Consider the following 20,447-nt stretch of genomic DNA (forward strand, 5'->3'; position numbering starts at 1 on the left):
GGACAGGCTATCTTGTGGTAAGAGGGAGAGGTAAGGGAGTTGGAGGGGCTTGGAGGGGAAGAAGGTGAGGAAGAAGAAGGACATTACCTTCAGAACTCTGCCAGAAAGCGTAGGCTTTCATGCGGAAGGCCGTACGGAAGCGTTCTTTATTGTTTAAGCCAACAGGCTTTGGTTCTTTAGAAGGACTTTCTTCTATGGCATCTACATTCAGAGGGGTAAATAGCTTTCCTTTAGTATTGCTACCACGAGGATTAGAAAGGCGAACCCGATCCAAGAGACCCAGCTTTTGGCTACAAAATAAGCAAAAGTGAACAATTTTCCTCCTTCAGTGTAGGCTCTTGTAATTTCCCATCCCTCCATAAAGACCCTCACATTCTCCTCCAGGGGTTGGAGGGACCTGTGTACCCACAATGTCCTGTGCACTCACAGTGCTAACGAGCAGATTTAGCAGCTTAGAATAGGATGGGGAAAGACTGCAGTCCTAGCCCAGCCATTTACTACTGATTAGATCATGGGCAAATTCCTTAATTTCACTTTCTCCATGCGCTTAAGTGGAGTGGAGCTTAAACGGGACACAGGGTACATTATGATTCTCCCTTACCAACGTTGCCACAGTTTCAGGGACCTGTCTGAAAATAATACTATAATACAGTGAGCAGTTAAGATATTTTGAGAGGAGATGGTGGGGAAGGGAAAAGAATAGCCACATAACTTCTATTGGAGTATATTGTTGCAATTCTTTGTTATTGTGGTTCACTCTCACCATGTCTAATTTGCAAATGAAATCTCTCATTGGTATGTCTGTGTGTGGAAAAGAGCAGTAAATGATGCATTTAGGATGTTTCAGTTGGGTGGGTCTGAGAACACATCCCTTGTGGATAAAAAGGAGTTGCTCTAAAGCGCCTTTCCGCAAAGATTTGTCCTTCTAGTGTGTATTAATTTTTTGTTTATCATTTCATGGTGTCTGAAAGTGACTAACATGGAAGAATCCTTACTGAATGCCCTCTCTAAGGAGTGGAATGATGCGTATGACACAAAGCAGGCACCATGAACCCGCTGCCCCCAGACAGACCCCATGGACAGACTCCCGGGTGGAAACAACTGTGCCAATTTTGCATTCAGTTATAAGTATAGGTGACAAACCACCCAGTGCTTATGACTGTTCACAACAGGAACCCCAGGTAATTTTATTCATTATCTCAAGGTATTGGTTTTGCTCACTACAGCTTCAAGGGGGCAAGGGTATTCAACCTGGCATTAGATCCTTCACTAAGGTGGTCACTTGCTTGACGATAGCTCAAAGTTTTCAATGTATTGATAACTGTGTCAATATGATCCATTTCTTTTTACAACTGCATATTACATTTTATTCATGGATCCTGAATTATTATTCTAAGAAGGAATCCATGTTCATTGCCATACTGCTAAAAGAGGTCTACACACACACACACACACACACACAACCCATGTTTTTGTTGGTATGTCCTTTCTTGCCTTCTTAGGCAATCTCATTCCTCTGTGCCTTTCAAAATTATGGCTAAGCATTTCTTCTTGGAAATCTGGCATACTCCAAAGAGGACATGGTATTTTTCTGTCCCAGTATTTAACAATACACTATGAAGTTTACATTTCTATAAATGCTTGTCTCGTGGGATTATGTAGCCTGGTGAGAAAGTGACTCTGCTCGATTATCTTTAGGCCCTGCAAACCTCCCTGCTCAGCATATCTGGCTGCTCCACATAGCACTTCAGGTTGTGGGCTCTGGGGCAAACCCACTTCAGTGGAGACATCCTGACAAAGCATGTGGCCTAGGACATGTAATTTGTGCTCTCTGTTCCCCCGATTGCTCACATGCAAGATGATAATCACACACTACACATCACGTATCGATTATGAGTTTAATGAGGCAATGTACATAAATTGCTTGGCCTACTGTCTAGGGTACAGGAAATACTCAGTACATGCTGGCTGTCATCGTTATCTTGGTAAATAATCCTCTTCCCACAGAAGCAGTGGAAGTCTGATGGCATCTGTGAAAAGGAGGGATCCAATTTCCTTGCTTTTTAAAAAGCTGAGCTGAGCTGGGTTTAGGGATTTGTATATTATCTTATAATACTTCTTAATGTAAGTCTCAAAACTCAATATTGTCATTGTAGTCCACCTCAAGAGGAGATTTGTAAGGAGCTGAATTCCAAATAAACTAAGCATGACAAAAGTTAATAGCAGCTACTTATTCCTGCCTTGAAATTTCAGTTTAATTGTTGAATATCAGAAAGATAATGAGAAGAGTCTCTCATTTCCTATGTGCTTGGATTTAGAATTTGGTTTCTTTGGCATTTCAGTGTTTCACTGCTTCACTGCAACCTCTAAGAGTCTAAATTGCTTTAGCCATATTCATTTAATACCCCACTGGTCACAAATGACACTTTAGACCTTGTTAGAAATCTATACATGTCAGCAGAAGTCAGAAACCTCAGCTCTGAGTAGCCCGCAGCTATCACCCCTAAGAGGCTTAAGGATTCTTCCTCTAGCAAAATGGATCTCAGCTTCTTAATCATGTTGCTTGAAATCTAAGTCCTCCAAGGATAATCAAATGTGGGGCAAAGTTCACCTCTGAAATTTAAAACCCATTTCCATTCCTCCCTATGGATTTCTAGTGTATAACTCAGACCTTGTTCTAGGAAGGTCCTGCAGATCTTGCAAGAAAAATCCTCCTCAGAGCAGACATTTGATTTCCTAAGAAAACCAGAGTCCCTGATTTGCTAAGTACAGATGAACAACCTCTAAGCATGAATTTGTAAAACTAAACACGGATGGTGACAGAAAAGTAAAGTTAAGGATACTCTACCCTGGCTTCTACAGATCTTGTCCTTGGCTCCTACCTCAGGTCATAGTGCTCAGTGTTTAGGGAAGAAAGGAGGGAGGGAAGGAAGAAAGAAAAGAAGAAAGGAAGGGAGGAATAGGAGCGACAGAAGAAGGAGGAAGGGAAGGAGGAAGGAAAAGAAAATAGAGGAAAGAAGAAAGGAAGAAAAATGAAGAAGAAAGAAAAAACAGAAGACAGGAAGAAGATAGGAAAGGAAGGAGGGAGGGAAGGAAGAGGAATGAAGAGAGGCGGGAGGATGCAAAGGAAGGAGTCGGTAAAGAAGATAGGAGGGAAGGAGGATAAAAGGAAGGTTATAACAAAGCCAAAATTCAAAGCTATTTCCATTCGTTCTTGAGCCAGTCCTATGTCATATGAAATGACCCTGGGCCCAGAAAATCTAGGAATGTGGATGCCAATCCAACAACAATAACAAAGGCAAGTCGAGTATTTACCAATGGTCCAGCTGGATTCTAAGAGAACAGTCTTTCAATAGTCCTAGGAGGTAGGTGTTTTGTTTTGTTTTAACTATACACTTCATATCCAGAAGGAAACAGGCAGACTCAGGAATCTGCCCAAAATGACACAGCTGAAATTGTTCAAAATGAATTTTAACCCACAGTGTCTTATGCGTGAAAATCACCTGGCTTCAGTTCTGCTAGTTAGGCCCCAAGATCAAGGCACACAGGACCTCAGGTGCTTGGGAATCACGGCCCAATGGCTGCCATCTAGTGGTGAGGGAACTTGGCCCAGGTGACAAGAGGCTCCTAAATGAATGGCTAGGCTAGGCTGGGAGGAGATGGGTGGTTCCAGCAGGAACTAGCAGAATCATCACTGGCTCTTAGGTTAGAAACACACACACACATCACAGTTTTGAAAGAGCCCAATGTGTTTATCTAGTTCTTCCTCCTGTGGACAGGTTTGTGAAGTGAGCTCTGCTGAGCCCAGTGGTCTGTATGGTTTGACCCAGCGAGTCTGGAAATCTATGAGCATTATCAGTGTAGGGGGCACAATGAAACCCAACCCTTTCAAAACAGTCCTTCTCAAAACTACAGGTCTTAGAATCTGCAGAGACAGCTCCCTACCATATGCAAACCCATCACACTTGCCTTTCTTGATGGCAGAGGGTTGAATGGGATCCCCTTAGAACAAGTTCAAACCCTAGACCATGCTTATAAAGGTTGTGAAAACAACCTTTATAGATATACCCAAGTTAAGATGAATCATAGGGGAATTAGATGTGCATTTAATCCTTTGACTGGTTTCTATAAGAAAAAAAAGGGAGATTTGATAGAGACAGACAGAGTTAGAAGAAAGCAAGCCATGTGATGATGGAGACAGGGATTGGAGTGATGTGTCTACAAGCCAAGGAATGTGAATGAAAGATTTCCACTGGAAACCATTAGAAGGCAAGAGGAAGCAAGGCAGCTTCACTCCCCACCCTCCCCAATGGCTCTGCAAAGAGTACTGCCCAGACAACTTGTTTTCTTAATTCCAGTCTCTTTTGAGAGAGAATAAATCTTTGTTGTTATAAGTCAATCGGGTATAATTCTAAGACATCCAAGTATAGTCATGCTTGATACAGTTGTACCTAGATAAGTATAGGTGTGCCATTATACCTGTTTGGAGTCATGTTTGTGGTAATATAGCCACCAATGACCAGTAGGTAGATAACGAGGTATAGGCATGGTTTCAGTCTTTAGGAACCAAGTAAGGAGGCTGTGACAGTACTTATGTCTTAGGAATGAAGTTTTTAATGGGAAGAGAAAGACCACATGAAATGTACCCTTTCATGAAGTGTGCAATCAGTTCCCATATTTTAAAAATGGAATAAAAACAAAACAAAGGTATAAACGATGGAATTTCTATATTCTGAGAGTAACTGGGTAAATTCCCCCAGCCCTCTACTGGATGACAGACCTGTCCCCAGACAGAAATTAAATGATCTTATGTGTTATGCTGAACATATGCATTCGCCTTTGGCCAGACTTCCTTGACTGGGCAGGTTCCATACTAATGTCCGGTGTTCACAGGTGCTCTTCCTCTCACAAGCCTCTCTGCTCCACGGGACTGGCCATTGGATTGACTGGATTGACCCATACTGTTGACTTAGAGAGCATCAGCTCTGTCCCTGTCCTCCTTCTAGGCCAGAATTGGTTGGGAATATTATGAAACTGTCACCCTAGAGCCAACAATGTTTTACCAAATAAATGTAACCCATATTTTCATCCTTCTCTGAGAAAACCACATCTCTTAATTCAGAGGTAAAGAGATGTGAAATAAATAGGCATGCTCTCCACAACTTTTCCTAAAGCAAAAAGTTGTGGAGAGCATGCCTATTTATTTCACAGAGCAGAGTGGCAGAATGTGGAGCAGAAGGTTCCTGAGACATTTTTTTTCCCCTTTTGAAGACAGATGCACAGAAGAAACCTGAAGGCCGTTGTTCAGATTGAATTGTTTGCAAATATAAATTGAACAAGTGGGCTCAAACAAGCAGGTGTTGTCAACACAGATACCTGCCTTGAAAATATCACAGCCTAGACTTCCCTTTATGCCGTGAAGACTGCATGAGGTAACATGTTCTGAACCTAGCCCAGAGGACTCATTCATCTAGAGGCTGTGGCTGTGATTTCTATGCAGTTGCCCTTGAGTAAATCTAGTTGCAGCATACGTGGTCAGCAAGGAGAATGACCCCAAAGATCTATGCATGACAGTGAGGAGAGGAGGAAGATTCACAGTTAGAAACTTACCTGGCTGCTGCTTCTAGCTGTTCTTTCCTGTAAGGAGAAGAGAGAGACGAAAAGAGAGCATGTTATGTGCAACAGTGGAACCCCTCTCCAAAGTTTTCCCCAAAGTTTCCCTTTGAAAGTAAAGAGAGGGCACTCTAGGACAGATGGGGATGGTGGAGAGAAAGTAACAAAAAGATTTTCCCAGCCAGACTTCTTCTGCAGCAACCATTTGGCTCCAGGTGTTCAAGATCTTCTCAGCTGCTCATTCATTCTTTCATTCATTCATTCATTCAGAAAATGGTAAGTACCGACTGTACTTCAAGGCTTGTTTTGGGTTTAAGGGTGTTTAATAGTGGAGACAGATCAGAGAGCCATGAGTGTCATGGTGTAGCTGCTCCACATTCTGCCACTCTGCCACCACCATTATCATCAGAGTCAATAATGTCTGGCCTGTGAACCTTCACTGAGCAAACGATTTCATCCCTTGGTCCTCTATCATCAGATAATAGCTAAAGTGCCATTTATGCATTACCTCTTTCAAACCTCACAAAACTTTGTGATATAAGTACTATTAACATCTCATTTTCCTGATGAGAAAACTGAGGCATTGAGAAATCAAATGAAGGTCTCATGAAGCAGCTGAGTCAGGATCTGAACCTAGACCATGTGAGTGCTCCAGCACACGTGCTTTGCGCACAGTTAGGATGCTGAGCTATTATTCAGGCTCTGCTTAGAGTCCCCTTCCTCTTCCCTTCATGGAATATGAAGAGGACTCATCCATTCAGTCTACCTTTTGGGGTAGACTGATACCGTGCTTGAACCCTGTGCCCAAGACTAAAATTAAGACACACAGTGTCTTCCTTCCTTCTTCACCTTCTCTGTGCTAAAGAATCCATCTATCTATATCCTTCCTGTCCAGTATAGACTAAACACCTGCAATAGGCCAGGCTCTTTGTAATTCAAATAAGTGGTAATCAAGAAAAAATTAAAAACAAGTAGTATCATCTATCATTACTATACCAAAACACATAACTGACAATTAGATTCCTATACTGAGCAGAAAGTTTTATATGGCCCCATTACTGAGCTGGGCTACACAATCCCATCTTTCAAACCTTGGCAGAAGTGTAAAATGGTCTAGCAACTGTGGAGCACAGTTCAATAATTCCTCAAAATGTGAGACAAAGGTTAACCAATTTTACTCAAAAGTATCTCTCCCAAAAAGTTGAAAATGTGTCCACAGAGCAAAATGTTCTTAGGAGCATTATTCATACAAACTCAAAAATTGAAACAGCTCAAATGTTTATCAAGTTTATCAACTGAAAGTAAATAGAATGTAAAACCAAAGAGTAACTGCTAATGAGTATGGGCATTCTTTCTGGTGTAATAAAGTCATTCTAGAATTACAGAGTGGTGACAGATACCCAAATTTTCGTGAATATTCTTGAAATTACCAAATGTTCTACTTAAAGCCTGTACATTGCATGGGTAGGGGAACATATCTCAATATAATGGTTATTAAAAATTAACAAAGGCAGGTGACATACCAGCATATTATCACTTATTTCTTTACCCTTATCACATGGCCTGAGTTGGAATTCAGGGACATTCTTTTCCCAAGGAATTGCCTTGTTGCAGAATGGTTGCTAAGTGAATGTCTCTAGTGACTTTGTACTTTTGTCCTTGGGGGAAAAAAGAAAGAAAGAAATGTTCTCTCTTCCTTTAAAAGCCATTCCCGTATCACAGCAGCTGTCTGGCAGCACAATGTAGCCCTCGGAGTCTCTGACAGCCAGGACAATACCTTATTTATAATAAATCAACCCAAAAGAATAGGCCCATTGCCAAGACCTTGAGATACATAGCAAATGAAAATCATCTTGGTTCCGCATCCAACGTGGGTGTACATATTTTGTTTTTGAGCTCAAGGTCATTGTGTTCTCTTAAGATTAAACCACCTGCCCATCCTAGGAAGACTTTGCTGTATGCTACCCTAAGTCTTAGAAATGATAGCAAAACTAGAATTATAGAAAGGAAGGGAACTATATAGATTATATTCTGAGCAATTAAGATTAATTATAATTCCTAAGACTCGGTAAAGTACCCTCATCCAAACTTAGCATTCATTTTTTCAAAAACTTGATTCCTCTTTTCTCCACAGCTCTTTCTCAAATCATCCATCCATTGTGAGCTGGTCCAAGCCCTAATTTCTTTCTTTTTGTAGTCAAATTTTTGTTATCATTAAGTAGTTGTACAAAGGGGTTTCAATTCCACGTACCATTTTATGAGTATAATGCACCTTGATCAATGTCACCACTTGCATCAGTATCCCTTCCCCTCCCCTCAGTTTTCCTGGTTCCACATTGAACATTATGACTGTATTTATCCACCTCCCTCTCTCTGTTCATGCTTCCCCCTCCCCTTGGCCTCACCCACTCCTGACAAAACAGGTCCTAACTTCCTGATACTCATTTTGTTAAACTGCAAGGTAGTAGTCTAATTTCCTCCTACCCTGAGCCCTGCCTGAAAACATATGCAACCTGATCGCTTTGTCTTGAATCTTAAGTCCACTTCATCCATTTTCCATCCTCAAACTCTGCCAGCTTCCTGGAACACAGACTTGATTGTATTATTCTCTTGCTCCTATAGCTTCTCATTACCTTCAGGATCAAAGCTTCGTTAGCCAAGGCTTTGGCTTTAGTTTCACCCAGTGCTCAGCATATACGCTGGGTTCAAAAATACTGACAGTCTGAAGACTTCTAATTGAAAGAGGCTCATTGCCCCAGATCCCCTTGAGAAGTGAAAACACACTGGTGGAGTAGATGAGAGATGTGTGTAGGGCCTGGTTTTTAGGTCCTGAAGTTCAGGGTAAAGTTTCAACTTTCCATTTGTCATGTTTGCCCACTGCAAGTTTTTGTTCATGTTTTATAACAGGGAAATGGGTTAATCAAATATAATTTTCTGCTAGTTCTTTAAATTGTTTAGTACAATCTGGAAATGATAATGGAAAGATAAACAAGGCAGTGTCCAGAGATCAACAGATCCTACACTGTTTGTGATGGAGTAGAAGGCAATAAAAGGAGTCACTTCTCTACTATGGGGTCATACTATGGCCCTTCAAAATGCTAGTGTGACAGGAACGCTGTCTGTCTATGTCAAAGATGACTCTAGGAGTCCAGCATCTATCCAGAGACTTAAAATTCTGAGCTCAGGACAATAGTATCAAAATCCCAGGAAGGAGCAGCCTGTTTAGACGCCCTGTTGGGGAGAAGGCCATAGGCACTAGCAGCCTCTAGATGCGGTTAACACACTGGTCAAAATGCCCCACATTGCTGGTCGAAACAATGAGTGGAGCCTGGTACCATCAACCATTCAGCATGCCATCTGGTGTGACTCTGAAACAGCATGAGACATGATGCTGAGGGTCTCCTTCAGGAAGCTCATACTACCACACTTCCATCAGAGCTGCTGAAGGTGGATGATGGCTTTGCCTTTTCAAAATACCCCCTCAGTTCTGACACATCTTTACTTTTGAGAACCTCTGATTTAGCTCAGAGGAGCTCTGTGAGAACCAAATGAAATATGAACTTGGAACACATCCAACATCCAATGTATGCTAATTTATTCTTCCTTTTTTCTATATGCTGGTCATGGGAACAGGTTATCTACTGCCTCCCTTGAGCACTTTAATTCCATTTTCTGAGAACACAAAGTGGCATCGCTGGGTCCCCAGAGGACTCCTTTGCCCTTCCCTTTCCTCTTCCTTTCTCTGAAGCCCACAGTGGTCTGGGGATGCAGAACACAGCCAGGTAAAGGGCATTCCAGGATGGCTGGGGTGTCTGATTGTACTGGCTCCCATTTCCTCTGCCCTCTGACCCTCCTCCCACATAGATCAGATCTTATCTTGTTATCTGCTACTTCAAGCTGTCCAACTGGTCACCTCCAGCAACAAACTGGATTCTTCCAGAATGCTTTAAAAATACTGATGCCCAAGGCTCAGTCTTGAAGCATCAGGATTCGGTGATGATATTAACTTAATTAGCCTGGGATATAGCATGGGCACTAGGGCTTTATAAATGCCTAGGTGATACTAAGGCATAGTCCACGTTGATCATTCCCTGTAGCCTTGAAAGATGACTCCACAGGGAAACTTTGAGACCACAGCACAAATAGATTCCACAGGAGGGATGGCCAGCCACACTCTGAGTGTGCAGACCAGCGAGCACTTGCCTGAAGAATGGAAAGGAGACAACTGACTCATAGAATCTCCAGGTCGCCACAAGGTCCAACCTGTTGGGGTTGGTAGCATAATACCTCCAGGCAGCCTGCAGAGGGGAAAAGAGAGACAGGATGAAACTTCCCCACAGAATTGCATGACATGATCACAACTTTTGGGCACCTGACCACTAAGAGTTTAAATGTGCAATTAAGCCACCAGAGCAACTGAGACAGTTCGGTTTATTCTAGCTCCTTTAGGAAGAAAACCTTTCTTGACTATCTTGGAGTTATAATTGTGATTATGGTTGGTGAGAACATGCACGACTCCTTCTAGAATGTTCTCTGAGACTGCTCAGTCAATGGACTAGGAAGAGTTTCTGAGTGCAAGAGAGAGCCTGGGAAAAGAGGTTTTGATCTTTAGATGGTAGAACTTCTGGAGTGTTCTGATGGCTCAGGGCTTGGCGGATAATGGGGACTAATCTTAAAACTGCAACATGTGGAATGCCATCAGGTACCACGCTGGAGCAGAGCTAAACACAACGCTAACACTGGACACACATTCACACAAGGGTGAGTGTGCCTTGAGCGTTCAGGTAGCTATGATTGGGATAATTCATTTTCCTTGTTCCCAACAGACTACACACTCACGAGGCAAGAAGTCCCAGTGATGTGTAAGAGGGAGGACCTCTGTGTGTCGTAACCTCTGTCACTACTCTGCACCAGCCCTCGGCCGGGGAAGCAATGGTGAAAGAGAACAGGCAGGCTTTGAAAGCTACTGGTCCATGATTGTCTATCTGGCAGAACAACTCTGTGAAGCATGCAGTATTCTTCACATGAAAGGCAAGTTTTTTCTTTCTTGACTTATGGTTCTCTATCATTAGCAGACAGGAGGAGACTCTAGTGTTCCTTTAGCTCACTGCCTAGCACCTAGACTGTAAATGCCTCTTTTCTGTGGGTTCCTAGGGGAAGCTTGGGGTGTGAAGTAGAATGCAAAATAAGCTAAGTAGTGCCACATATCTAAGACAAATTCTCTATTCCAGCGTTACCGGTGTAAAAGTTGCTGGTTTTACTCCTGAGTCCTGCATCTGTTTCTGGAATGCTTTAGAAGTTGGGTGAGTGACAAGACTGTCATTTGTAGAACATTCAGAGATCATATAGATAAGTATATAACATTTCTAATAAAACATGTGAACTTGGGACATATAGTGGTTAGCCATATAACCTCATGGCTGTCTGTAAGAGAGCACGTACAAGCTGGCCCACTCCTGCCTGGACATGTGAACACACACACACACACACACACACACACACACACACACCATCCTGGGCTACATTCCAGTTTATCCCCCCTGAAAACAGACCTGGATGAGCTCAGCCGCTGGCTTCCTCCTTTTCTCAAAGTGCTTCTGACGGTGCTGCTCCTGCACCTTGAGAGCCAGCCCTGATCCCAAGATACCCTGCAGGGGGAAGTCACAATATCCATTGGCCTCACCAGACTCACGGCACATTAAGCCCTATTGGTGCCCAGTGGCACTGTGGGAGCTTCACCAGGAAAAGAAAAGGAAGACATGGATCAAGATGCACTGTACTTGTAAACTGACATGTTGAATTTGTACAGATCCTTAGAGATAACAAAAATAAGTTAAAAAGTTGTTAATGTGAAGGAAGGATGAGCAGCAATCTTAAGTAGCAATGAAGGATGGCTACTTATAAATGCTCTTCTCAAGCTCTGTGTCAAAATAGCCATTCTTTAGAACTGGTCAGACTAGTGAGATTCTGGTCTCCACAACGCAGCTACATTTACTAACCTAATTAAGCCTCTGTTTTCCCATCTGGAAAAATGAAGAAAATATGGCACCAAATTCACAGTGTTGTCATGAAGACCAAGTCAAATGATATAGCTAAAGCATTTAGCACTATTTTGATATACAGTAAGTTCAGTTAGTGCCTTCTTTCCCTCTTACTCTCATTATTACATTTCTGGTCATTTTCAATCATATTATGCCAAGCGTTTTGCCTGAGAAAAATGAATAATTAGTAAATGACAGGGCAAATATCTAGCAAGTGATAGGACAAAGGAAGACAGAGTTCTGCGATATATGAAGACAGAAGTCCAGTCTCCCAGGAGGAGGCAGAGATGGAAATGCACAACCCCAGCACAGTCATAGTGCCTTTCCAGATTTATGCCCAGAACAGGGAGTGAGTACCTCAGTGTGAAGAAGGCAATACTCACACTGGGCCTTGGATAAAAAAAAAAAAGGATGTTTGAAAGAATCACTCCTAGCCCAGAGAAGCATAACCGGCCATTAAAAAAAGACAGGGCCACCACATGTAAGGAGAGAGCTGGAGAAGTGGTAAGGTGTAGAATTTCAGGCATAAAAGATGAGGAAATGTGAGCTGGGGTCAGGCAGTGAAAGGAGCCGTGTGTCACACATCAAAGGTACTTACTGCTGGAAGGGCGAAAAAGGAGACGCCAATTAAGGAAAAAGTGGCAGCAATCAGACGGCCTTCCCAGGTCTTGGGTGTCTTGTCTCCATAGCCAATGGTGGCCAGTGTGATCTGAAGAGAGAAGAGTTCAGACGGAGGCTTCCCAACGAGGGAATATCATTGACACATCCACAGAGCTCCATCTCTAAGCCTCTACACCTGCTGGGGTGTTGCTCCCATTTATCACTAAATTTCTATAGGATAAAAGGCACCTGGTACTAAATAATTTAAATGGAAACCTTGTGACCATAGCCTGTTTCTAAGTCAAGAATGTGCTACTTCTCAGTCAACAAATAGTGAAATAATTACAAGTATGTATGTGTGCACTCATGGCTGAATGCACAGTTGGCCTTCTGAACATGGGAATTCCACACAGTTGGATTCAACCAACTGGATCAAAAATATGAGACAAATCAATATAACACAATACAACAAAACAATGGGGAAAGGGGAGAAGAATTCAGTCAAGAACTCATTGCATATACCACACAAGAAGAAGAGGGGAAGGGTGGTAGAAGGGGTGAATCTGTTGAAGGGGTAACATCGATCAAGACTCATTGCATTCATAAACTACTTTGTTAAAGGGCAACAAAATTTGATACATATCCTACAAAGTTAACAAAAATGAGGGAAGGGGTGGGCTGGGGGGAGAATATTGAAAGGGGTGACATTGATCAAGACGCACTGTGTTCATAAACTGCTTATGTGAATGGCAACTCTTTTGTAAATAGTCAAAGATAATAAAAATATATAAACCTATACTATAACAATGCTTTATATAGCATACAGGGGTTATAAGAAAGCTAGAGATGATTTAAGTATATAGTCAGATAAACATGTATAGACTATGTAACCATTTTAAATGAGAGACTTGAGCATCTTCAGATTCTGATAACTTCCAGGGATGGGGTGAGATTCGTTCCTGGAACCAATCACTTGTGAATAGGGATGAATGACTATACTTGTGAACGCGTGACTTCATGTATAACAGTGTTTATGAATTGTGATTCCAAGTGCATTTGTGTATATTTTGCATATGTGTGTCATACATTCCAGTGTAATATTCCACATTTATGTTATCGGTACACACACATGTGTTCATGTGTGCCCACTTTTGGAGAACAGGTTACACTATGGCCTCTGGAGTCCTCCTGTCCACTTTCAAATCTCAAGCTAAATCTGCTAGTGGATGAGAGATCTTAAGTAAGCTAGTTATTTAAAAAAAAATCTCTTCCTGCCTCAGTTTCCTCATTTTGCAAAAGAGGGTAATAACAGAGGTTTGAGTTTCAGGTATACTAGAAAAGAAAACATGCTCATAATGATAGTCCAGAGCAAAATAAGAATTCAAGAAACGCTGCTTTAATACAGAGCAGGTTGGCGCTGTGCATCCTCAGGTCTGAGCTCACTTGTGTGTATCTGTCACCGTGAATGTTTTGTGCAGTTTTGCTACAAACATCCTGTGACTGAGGTCAGGTCTTTAAATGACTGGTTCAAGGTCCATTCCGTGGACATGCCCCATTGGCGAGACTTACTTCTAGATTTAGAGATGGAACACATGTAGGTCTCACCTTTGACTATAGACTGCACCCATGCCATGCCCTCTACCCCTGCGTCTCTGACTGAGTGCAGAGCAGACCCCATGTCGTGGGTCTTCAGGGAGCTACTTACCAAACCCCACCACAGAGCGTCTGCATAGGTCTCAAACTCTTCTTTCATCTCCTCTCCTTGTGCATCCACCTCAGGCACATCTTTTTCCACCAGGTAGACAAGGAATGAAGATAGAATGAGTGTCAGGAACCCGATGTACCAGGCAGTGATGAGTTCCTGGAAGAATGGACAGTGGGGGAGGGAAGGCATCACTGGGGAGACCTTGGGGTGGATTTGTGAGCCAGACACACTAGAGGTGGAGTCCAGGTTTACCAGCCCTGTGACTATTAACCTTCTGACCTCTACATCCCACCACTGCAAATTAAGATCAGGAACATGGACATTATTGCCATAATTAATTGATTGAACTGCATACGGCTCTAGGAGATGCAGCCTCTGGTCAGGGGGATTCTGATATCTCAGCTCAGGAGATGTCATGGGAAGATGAGAGGTCACAAGGAACTGGACAGTAACCCCCAAATAAAGGCTCCCGTCTGTGTAGGCTGGAGAGTTTCTCTGACTATACTGAGCAAGGACAATGCTCAGAACCATGGAAAAACTGATGTCAAGGGACAGATGGGCAGAGACTCAACCCTGCCACCATCTCTCTGTAGAATCCAAGGCAAATTATCCCGTCTGTCCCATGCTTAGCATTGCCATTTGCAGATTGAAGGGACTGGTCCACTGGGATTCTACGAGTGTCACAGCATCACAGGTGGGATTCAGAATCAACTTTCATGTGAATCCATGTATACTGACTCAGCTCATGTGAAAAGGAAATGGCACATGGCGTCTCAATATTATCCCACAACAGACAAAGCAAAAGAGTAGGTTGACAAGACGAAGTGGATTTCAAGGAAAATGCTAAGGATACTATGGGGAGGAAATAAAGTCGTAAATTAATAATACTGCAAAAGCCCTGCTGGAGACAGTCTGTATTGCTCCATCTGGCTTGAGCTTCCTTGGTTTCTCTCCTCTTCCTCCAATGTCAAGGTTTAACATGGTAAGTTGGGTGGAAAGAAAGCCTAGGTGGAGAGGAAGCCTGCTGTGCTTTCTCCTGAGGCAGCTCAGAGAATGAAGTCGATGGAATCATCGTCCCAAGGCTGCACACGTGCAGTCAGCCAGCTGACTAAAGGCAGAATCCCACTGGCATGGTTGCCTCCTGCCTCTCCACGAGGTGCCTTGGCTCACATGGACTCCGCTACCCCATCTTCCCTAACCTGTCGATGGGGCCAATTCAAGAATCTGAAGATATCTTCAGGCTCATGGCATCTCCATTCTGAAACCTGCTGAGATGTTTGCTCCACTAGTTAGTGAGAACTAACCACAGCTCCCATATAGCATTTCCTGTTTCCTAGATGATACACATTGCTTGATGTTTGATTATGATCTTTTGTTCATAGATCGGGCCTTTCGCACAGTGCCACAAGCACTGTAGCTGTCTTCATGTGGGCTCACACAGCAATAGCAAGTGAGGTTACAGAGGATTCTGGTGACCCAGCTGCCATTTCCCCTCAGCTAGGATCTGGCTGTGGGAAGTTTGAGAAGGGTGAATTTCTCCCCAGTGCTATCTGAACATGAGCTTCTTGCTTTATAGAATCAGTTCCGGCCCTGTGTTTTCTCATAGACCCCATGGTCTCCAAATGCAAGTCAGAAGTTTCATCTGGTGCTCAACTAAAGAAACAGCTGCTGCTCGTGTGCTCACAGATAAACTGGCTGTGCTGGGTTATTAAGACATGGTGTAATGGTTGTCAATGGGGAGTGAAAATAGGTCCCAATTCTGTGCTTTGCAGTCATTACACACACTTTTTAAGGAAATTCTGACTTTACACAACTTTTCGCCAGCAGCTCTGTGGCAGAATCTGTTTCTCCTATATCTGGGGCTAGGGGACTGGTATCTAGCCAATATGGGGGAAGTGATGGGAGCCATCCTTTTCCATCCCTTTAAGTCACTCCATTGAATATACAAGACCTTCTTCCCCTGCTCACTGATTCAGGTTCCAAATGGATGTGGCCCACACGGCAAACATCAGACACTGTAGGAACCGGACATGAATGTTGTTGTGCTAGGTGGCAGAAACCTCAGGCTTTATTTGTTCTGGGAGTTGAACCTATGCTGATCCTAACTAGTTAAGCATCAGAATTAAAAAAAAAACCTAGCCCTGTGTAACACAGGACTAGATCAAGTACAAAACCCAACCTGGAGTGCAATGAACAAACGAAGTGAATTTGTGCATGCTTGTTCTCCAAGACCTTCAGCATCCTGCGGAAGAACTTCTTGTTGGTTCTGACAGGCCGACACATCATGAGTTCTCATAATCTACACCGTGGAGCCTGGTGAGAGCTGGATGAACCTGGATGTGAGCTGAGAGCTGCCCCAGAGCCTTCCCCTCACTCTGATGGAGACTTCCTGACTACAGGATGACCCTGTCTTTGCTCTGGAATAACCTGACAGGCACAGGTCCCCCGCCCACCATTACATAGCAAACTGTCAGCAAACCCTAGGAGTCATTTTAAGGCTCCAGGAAAGCAAGACAAGAATCCTAAGAATCCTAAACCAAGGATTTGGGGGTCTCCATTTCGAACAGAGCTTTCTGTCAGCTCAACCCCATGGACTCAAGATAATGGCTGAACCCAGGGGAGAGGAAAGAGACATTGTGAACATGTTCTCTGACAAAAGAGCGGATGTCAGGAGGAAGAAGGAAGTCTGCACAGGAAGTCCTAACCTTGCTGTTCTTGCGGCCAGAGGCAGCAGGTTTGAGAAGTAAGGCATTCGTGAAAAGAAATGGCCTCCCGAGGTGAAAGAGTCCCTTAATTTCCTTGATGTAGCCACCAGCTGCATAATGATGCGGCAGTCCCCAGGGACTGAATGTATGACGGCGATTCCAGACACTTATCAGACCTCCTGATCTCATTACCATCTTGGAAGTACAGGCTGAAATGTTTGCACAGTGACAAAGCATCTAAGGACACCTTCCTGCGAGTATACAGCCTTGATTAAGTGGAGCCCACAGAACTGCATGTATACCCATACCATCTGTGAAGAGGAATGTATTCAGAATTATACAGAGTGACATAACTGAAGTCTTAGAGTTGGAGGATGATGGAGCTGAATTCTGAACTAAGTTGCCCTGAGATTCCCATTGGTGTGCCTTCATTGTGTTGTGGATGTGGTCTCAGGGGAATCCCCCTCCTGTCTAGCTCGTAGGTATCTGGAATGTGGGAGCCAGGAGCTAGCTGTGTGGCCGTGCACTGGGGCTCTCTGGTTGCAAGTGGTACTGACATCAGTGTTCCTAGAAGCATCAACCAGGATTGGCACAAGAAGAGACACTCTTAGGGAGGGAGGCAGCCTTGACTTCATACTCATGAAGGTCAGCTGCCCATGGGTCCCTCCCTCCTCTTCCCTCTCCTTCACTGGCATCCACGGAAGGGCGTGGGTAGATGAGAAGTTCACAGGGTCCCGTGACTTCCCCACGACACTTACTTTGCTGTGGGCGCAGATGGCTGAGCCCAGGAGCTTCCAAGTGCCTCCTCTCCGGTCCATCCGCAGCATGCGCAGGATCTGCAGGAAGCGGAGGCTTCGCAGGGAGGTAGCCAGGACATTGCCCTGGTTCCCCACAGCAACTACTGGTACCGAGGCAATCAGCACGAAGATGTCTAACAGAGAGGTCAGAGAGAGCATCGGAGAACAGGGAGAAGGTCAGGTCAGGTAATTTCATCCTTTATCAGGGGACTGTGCACGCAAGAGGGGCCAATCTAAATATTGTTGTGTTCAACGTTGACATCAGCCACAGATGATTCTTCTGTGACTTATGAGAAGACAGAAGCTCTGAGCACAAATGCCTTCCCAGAGCCACACAGCCAGAGACGTCTGAGTTGGGGATGGATACAAGCCTAGCAGATTCCAATACAGTTTCTAGACACCAGAGCAGTGATTTCCTAAGTTCCTCCCACGTGCTACCTGCGCCTCACTGCCAGATGAATCAGGAAGAGCGGATCAGGGACTGCTCAAGCCACAGAGGCAAAGCCTGGCACTCAGATACTGTGTGTTAATGTGGGGTTCCCTCAAACCCATTACCCGACACAGGAATTCTACTGCAGATAATGTATTAATAGAAGACCCTGGAATGTGCATGATAGAAGAGGGAGACAGAGAAGTTAAACAAGAACCAGCAGGTGAGGAGGAGTTAGCAATGCCACTGGGTAGAAGTCACCCATGTGGAGGACGGGGGATTGGAATATCAGTCTTTGGACCCTGGTTCCCTGAAGACTGAGGTTAATTCCTGGAGTCATTGATGCCCCCATAATCCTAACACACACTGGCGTACTCAGCTCCCGGATATGTCCAGAAGGCCCCAGGATGGACCATGTAAAGATGGGGGGGTACACAAGGTAGGATTCTTGTGTCAGTTGGTGATGTGGAAGTATCTGCCACAGCCATGGCTGCAATTAGAGGAGACCAAAGGAATGAAACACCTCCAGCAGGGATGACTGATTCATGGAGTCCCAAGGCTGAGTGTGGAGAAGAGGAAACGTGATCACTTCTCTGTTCCCTTTAGTGGTACCCAACTGCCTGTCATCAATGCTCTTCCCACTGCCCTGCAGAAAGCACCCCATAGTAAGGCAAATTTACGGCTGGCGTCACTAAACAGGAGCCATTGCTGCTGCAGCTCTTCTTGACGTCTTCGTTATGTTGATATGCACTGTGAAGTTCAATTACGCACATGTATAACCTTTCCCTAAAGATTCCTTTTATAAAACTTTTTTTTTCTCATTAAATTTTGCTTTAATGGATCTCAAAATTCTGTGACATATTTGGGGTTAAGTGCTTTCTGTTTAGAAGTACTGACTTTAAAAAGGAGTAATTTAAAACTGGCCCCTGACCCAAACAAACCAAAATATAAAACATTATCCTTCTAAAAGTTTCCTTGAGTAGTGTTTTGTTTTGTTTTTGCCAGTCCTGGGGCTTGAACTCCAGGCCTGAGCACTGTCCCTGAACTTCTTTTGCCCAAGGCCAGCACTCTTATCATTTGAGCCACAGTGCCACTTCTGGCTTTTTCTGTTTATGTGGCACTGGGGAATCAAACCCAAGGCTTCATGCATGCTAGGCAAGCACTCTACCACTAAGCCACAGTACTGTTTTTGTTAACTAGGCTTTTGCTTTTAAACTGAAACATCTCTGAGACTCTTCTTCAATTGTCGATGGAAGACTGGGTGGCAGGTATTGGGGATAATACATACTTGGGCTCCTGAGCTTTTTGGGTGAAGCTGGGGATGCCATCATCTCCTTCAGCCTCTTGTCTTCTGTTCTGACTGACCTCCCACCAAACCTCAGCAACAGCGTGCCTTGTGTCATGAGCAGACAGTCACCTGGGTGGTGAAGCCAACTACTTCTATTTGTGGATCATTTTTCTGTCGCTGGTAACACAGCCATGATGGACATGTTTGACAGATATGTTCATACCTATAGGCAGAGTTCTGTACTAATCAATATGTCTGATGATGACAGCTGTGCCTGTTAAGTGCTGGCTTTGATTTAAGGGTGGTTTTTGTGATGCTTATTATTTACATCTATCTATCTATGCTTATTATTTACATCTATCTATCTATCTATCTATCTATCTATCTATCTATCTATCTATCTATCTATTTATATTTATTAGCAAACAGAGGAGGGGAAAAGAAAGCTTCTGAAAGATTTTGACCCCAGAACACCAGCATCCAAAGGGATATTAAACAAAGTATTTGCCCTGGAGACCCTAAGAAACTCTGGAAACAATGCATTTTTCTAAGCACACTGTACAGTGCCCTCATATGTCCACCTGTCTGTATGGCCTTGTCTTAGCTTGGAACACATCTTAATTTAGCCATGTTTGTCAAAAATGGATCATGTCTTTTCTAAGGTGCTCCAGAATTTCCCTAGGCAGGAAGTACTATGCTTCTCAAGTTGAGGTTTCCACCATCAACCCATCTTCCCTGTATGTGGAGAGAAGGAGACAGCAAAGGAATATAGTCATGCTCTCTCCACTGCAAGTGAGGGCTTAGGGAAAACCACCCCAGAGACCTTGTGCAGCTGAGATCCAACAGCTAGGTGCTGAGAAGTCTGCAGCAGTTATCTGCAAGTTTGCACACTTGAATGTTCATACTGCAAAACCCAGATTCATTCGCCTCAGATTCTGTGGTCTATGATGGCGGGTTTGGTCCAGATGGAGGCTGCCTTGAATACAAAGGTCATGATAACTATTCTCGTGTCAAGCACATGGAGAGAAGCAGTATTTTCTGCCAAGACCATTCAGGGGATGGAGCCAAGATGGATAGGGTCAGAAATGTAGTGATGCTAGAAAAGAAGGCCGAAGGACAATGTGGTCCTGGAACAAGACTTCTCCCTGCAGGGAAAGTGGGGGAAAAGGGAGGCCTGGAGCCCTATTACAGCTAGTGGACAGGGCTCTGTGGGAACACTGTCCCAAAGGGGTCTAACCTGGAATACCAGGAAGGTGTTTCAGCTGGAG

At 43.8% G+C, this 20,447-nt stretch overlaps 1 protein-coding gene across 1 annotated transcript in view; it reads right to left on the reverse strand.

Moving 5' to 3' along the window:
• Kcnq3 (potassium channel, voltage gated KQT-like subfamily Q, member 3) overlaps window positions 1-20,447 on the reverse strand; it is a 247,272-nt gene that overhangs the window by 8,694 nt on the left and 218,131 nt on the right. Inside the window, exons 5-11 of the mRNA XM_013025131.1 lie at window positions 17,423-17,595; window positions 13,960-14,115; window positions 12,253-12,363; window positions 11,166-11,261; window positions 9,817-9,911; window positions 5,611-5,637; window positions 88-290 (exon numbers count right to left, since the gene is read on the reverse strand). Of these exons, the coding sequence (XP_012880585.1) occupies window positions 88-290; window positions 5,611-5,637; window positions 9,817-9,911; window positions 11,166-11,261; window positions 12,253-12,363; window positions 13,960-14,115; window positions 17,423-17,595 (861 nt within the window). The remainder of the gene's footprint in view (window positions 1-87; window positions 291-5,610; window positions 5,638-9,816; window positions 9,912-11,165; window positions 11,262-12,252; window positions 12,364-13,959; window positions 14,116-17,422; window positions 17,596-20,447) is intronic.

Source organism: Dipodomys ordii, unplaced genomic scaffold, assembly GCF_000151885.1.
Source record: "Dipodomys ordii isolate 6190 unplaced genomic scaffold, Dord_2.0 Scaffold82, whole genome shotgun sequence".
Lineage (NCBI taxonomy): Eukaryota > Metazoa > Chordata > Mammalia > Rodentia > Heteromyidae > Dipodomys > Dipodomys ordii.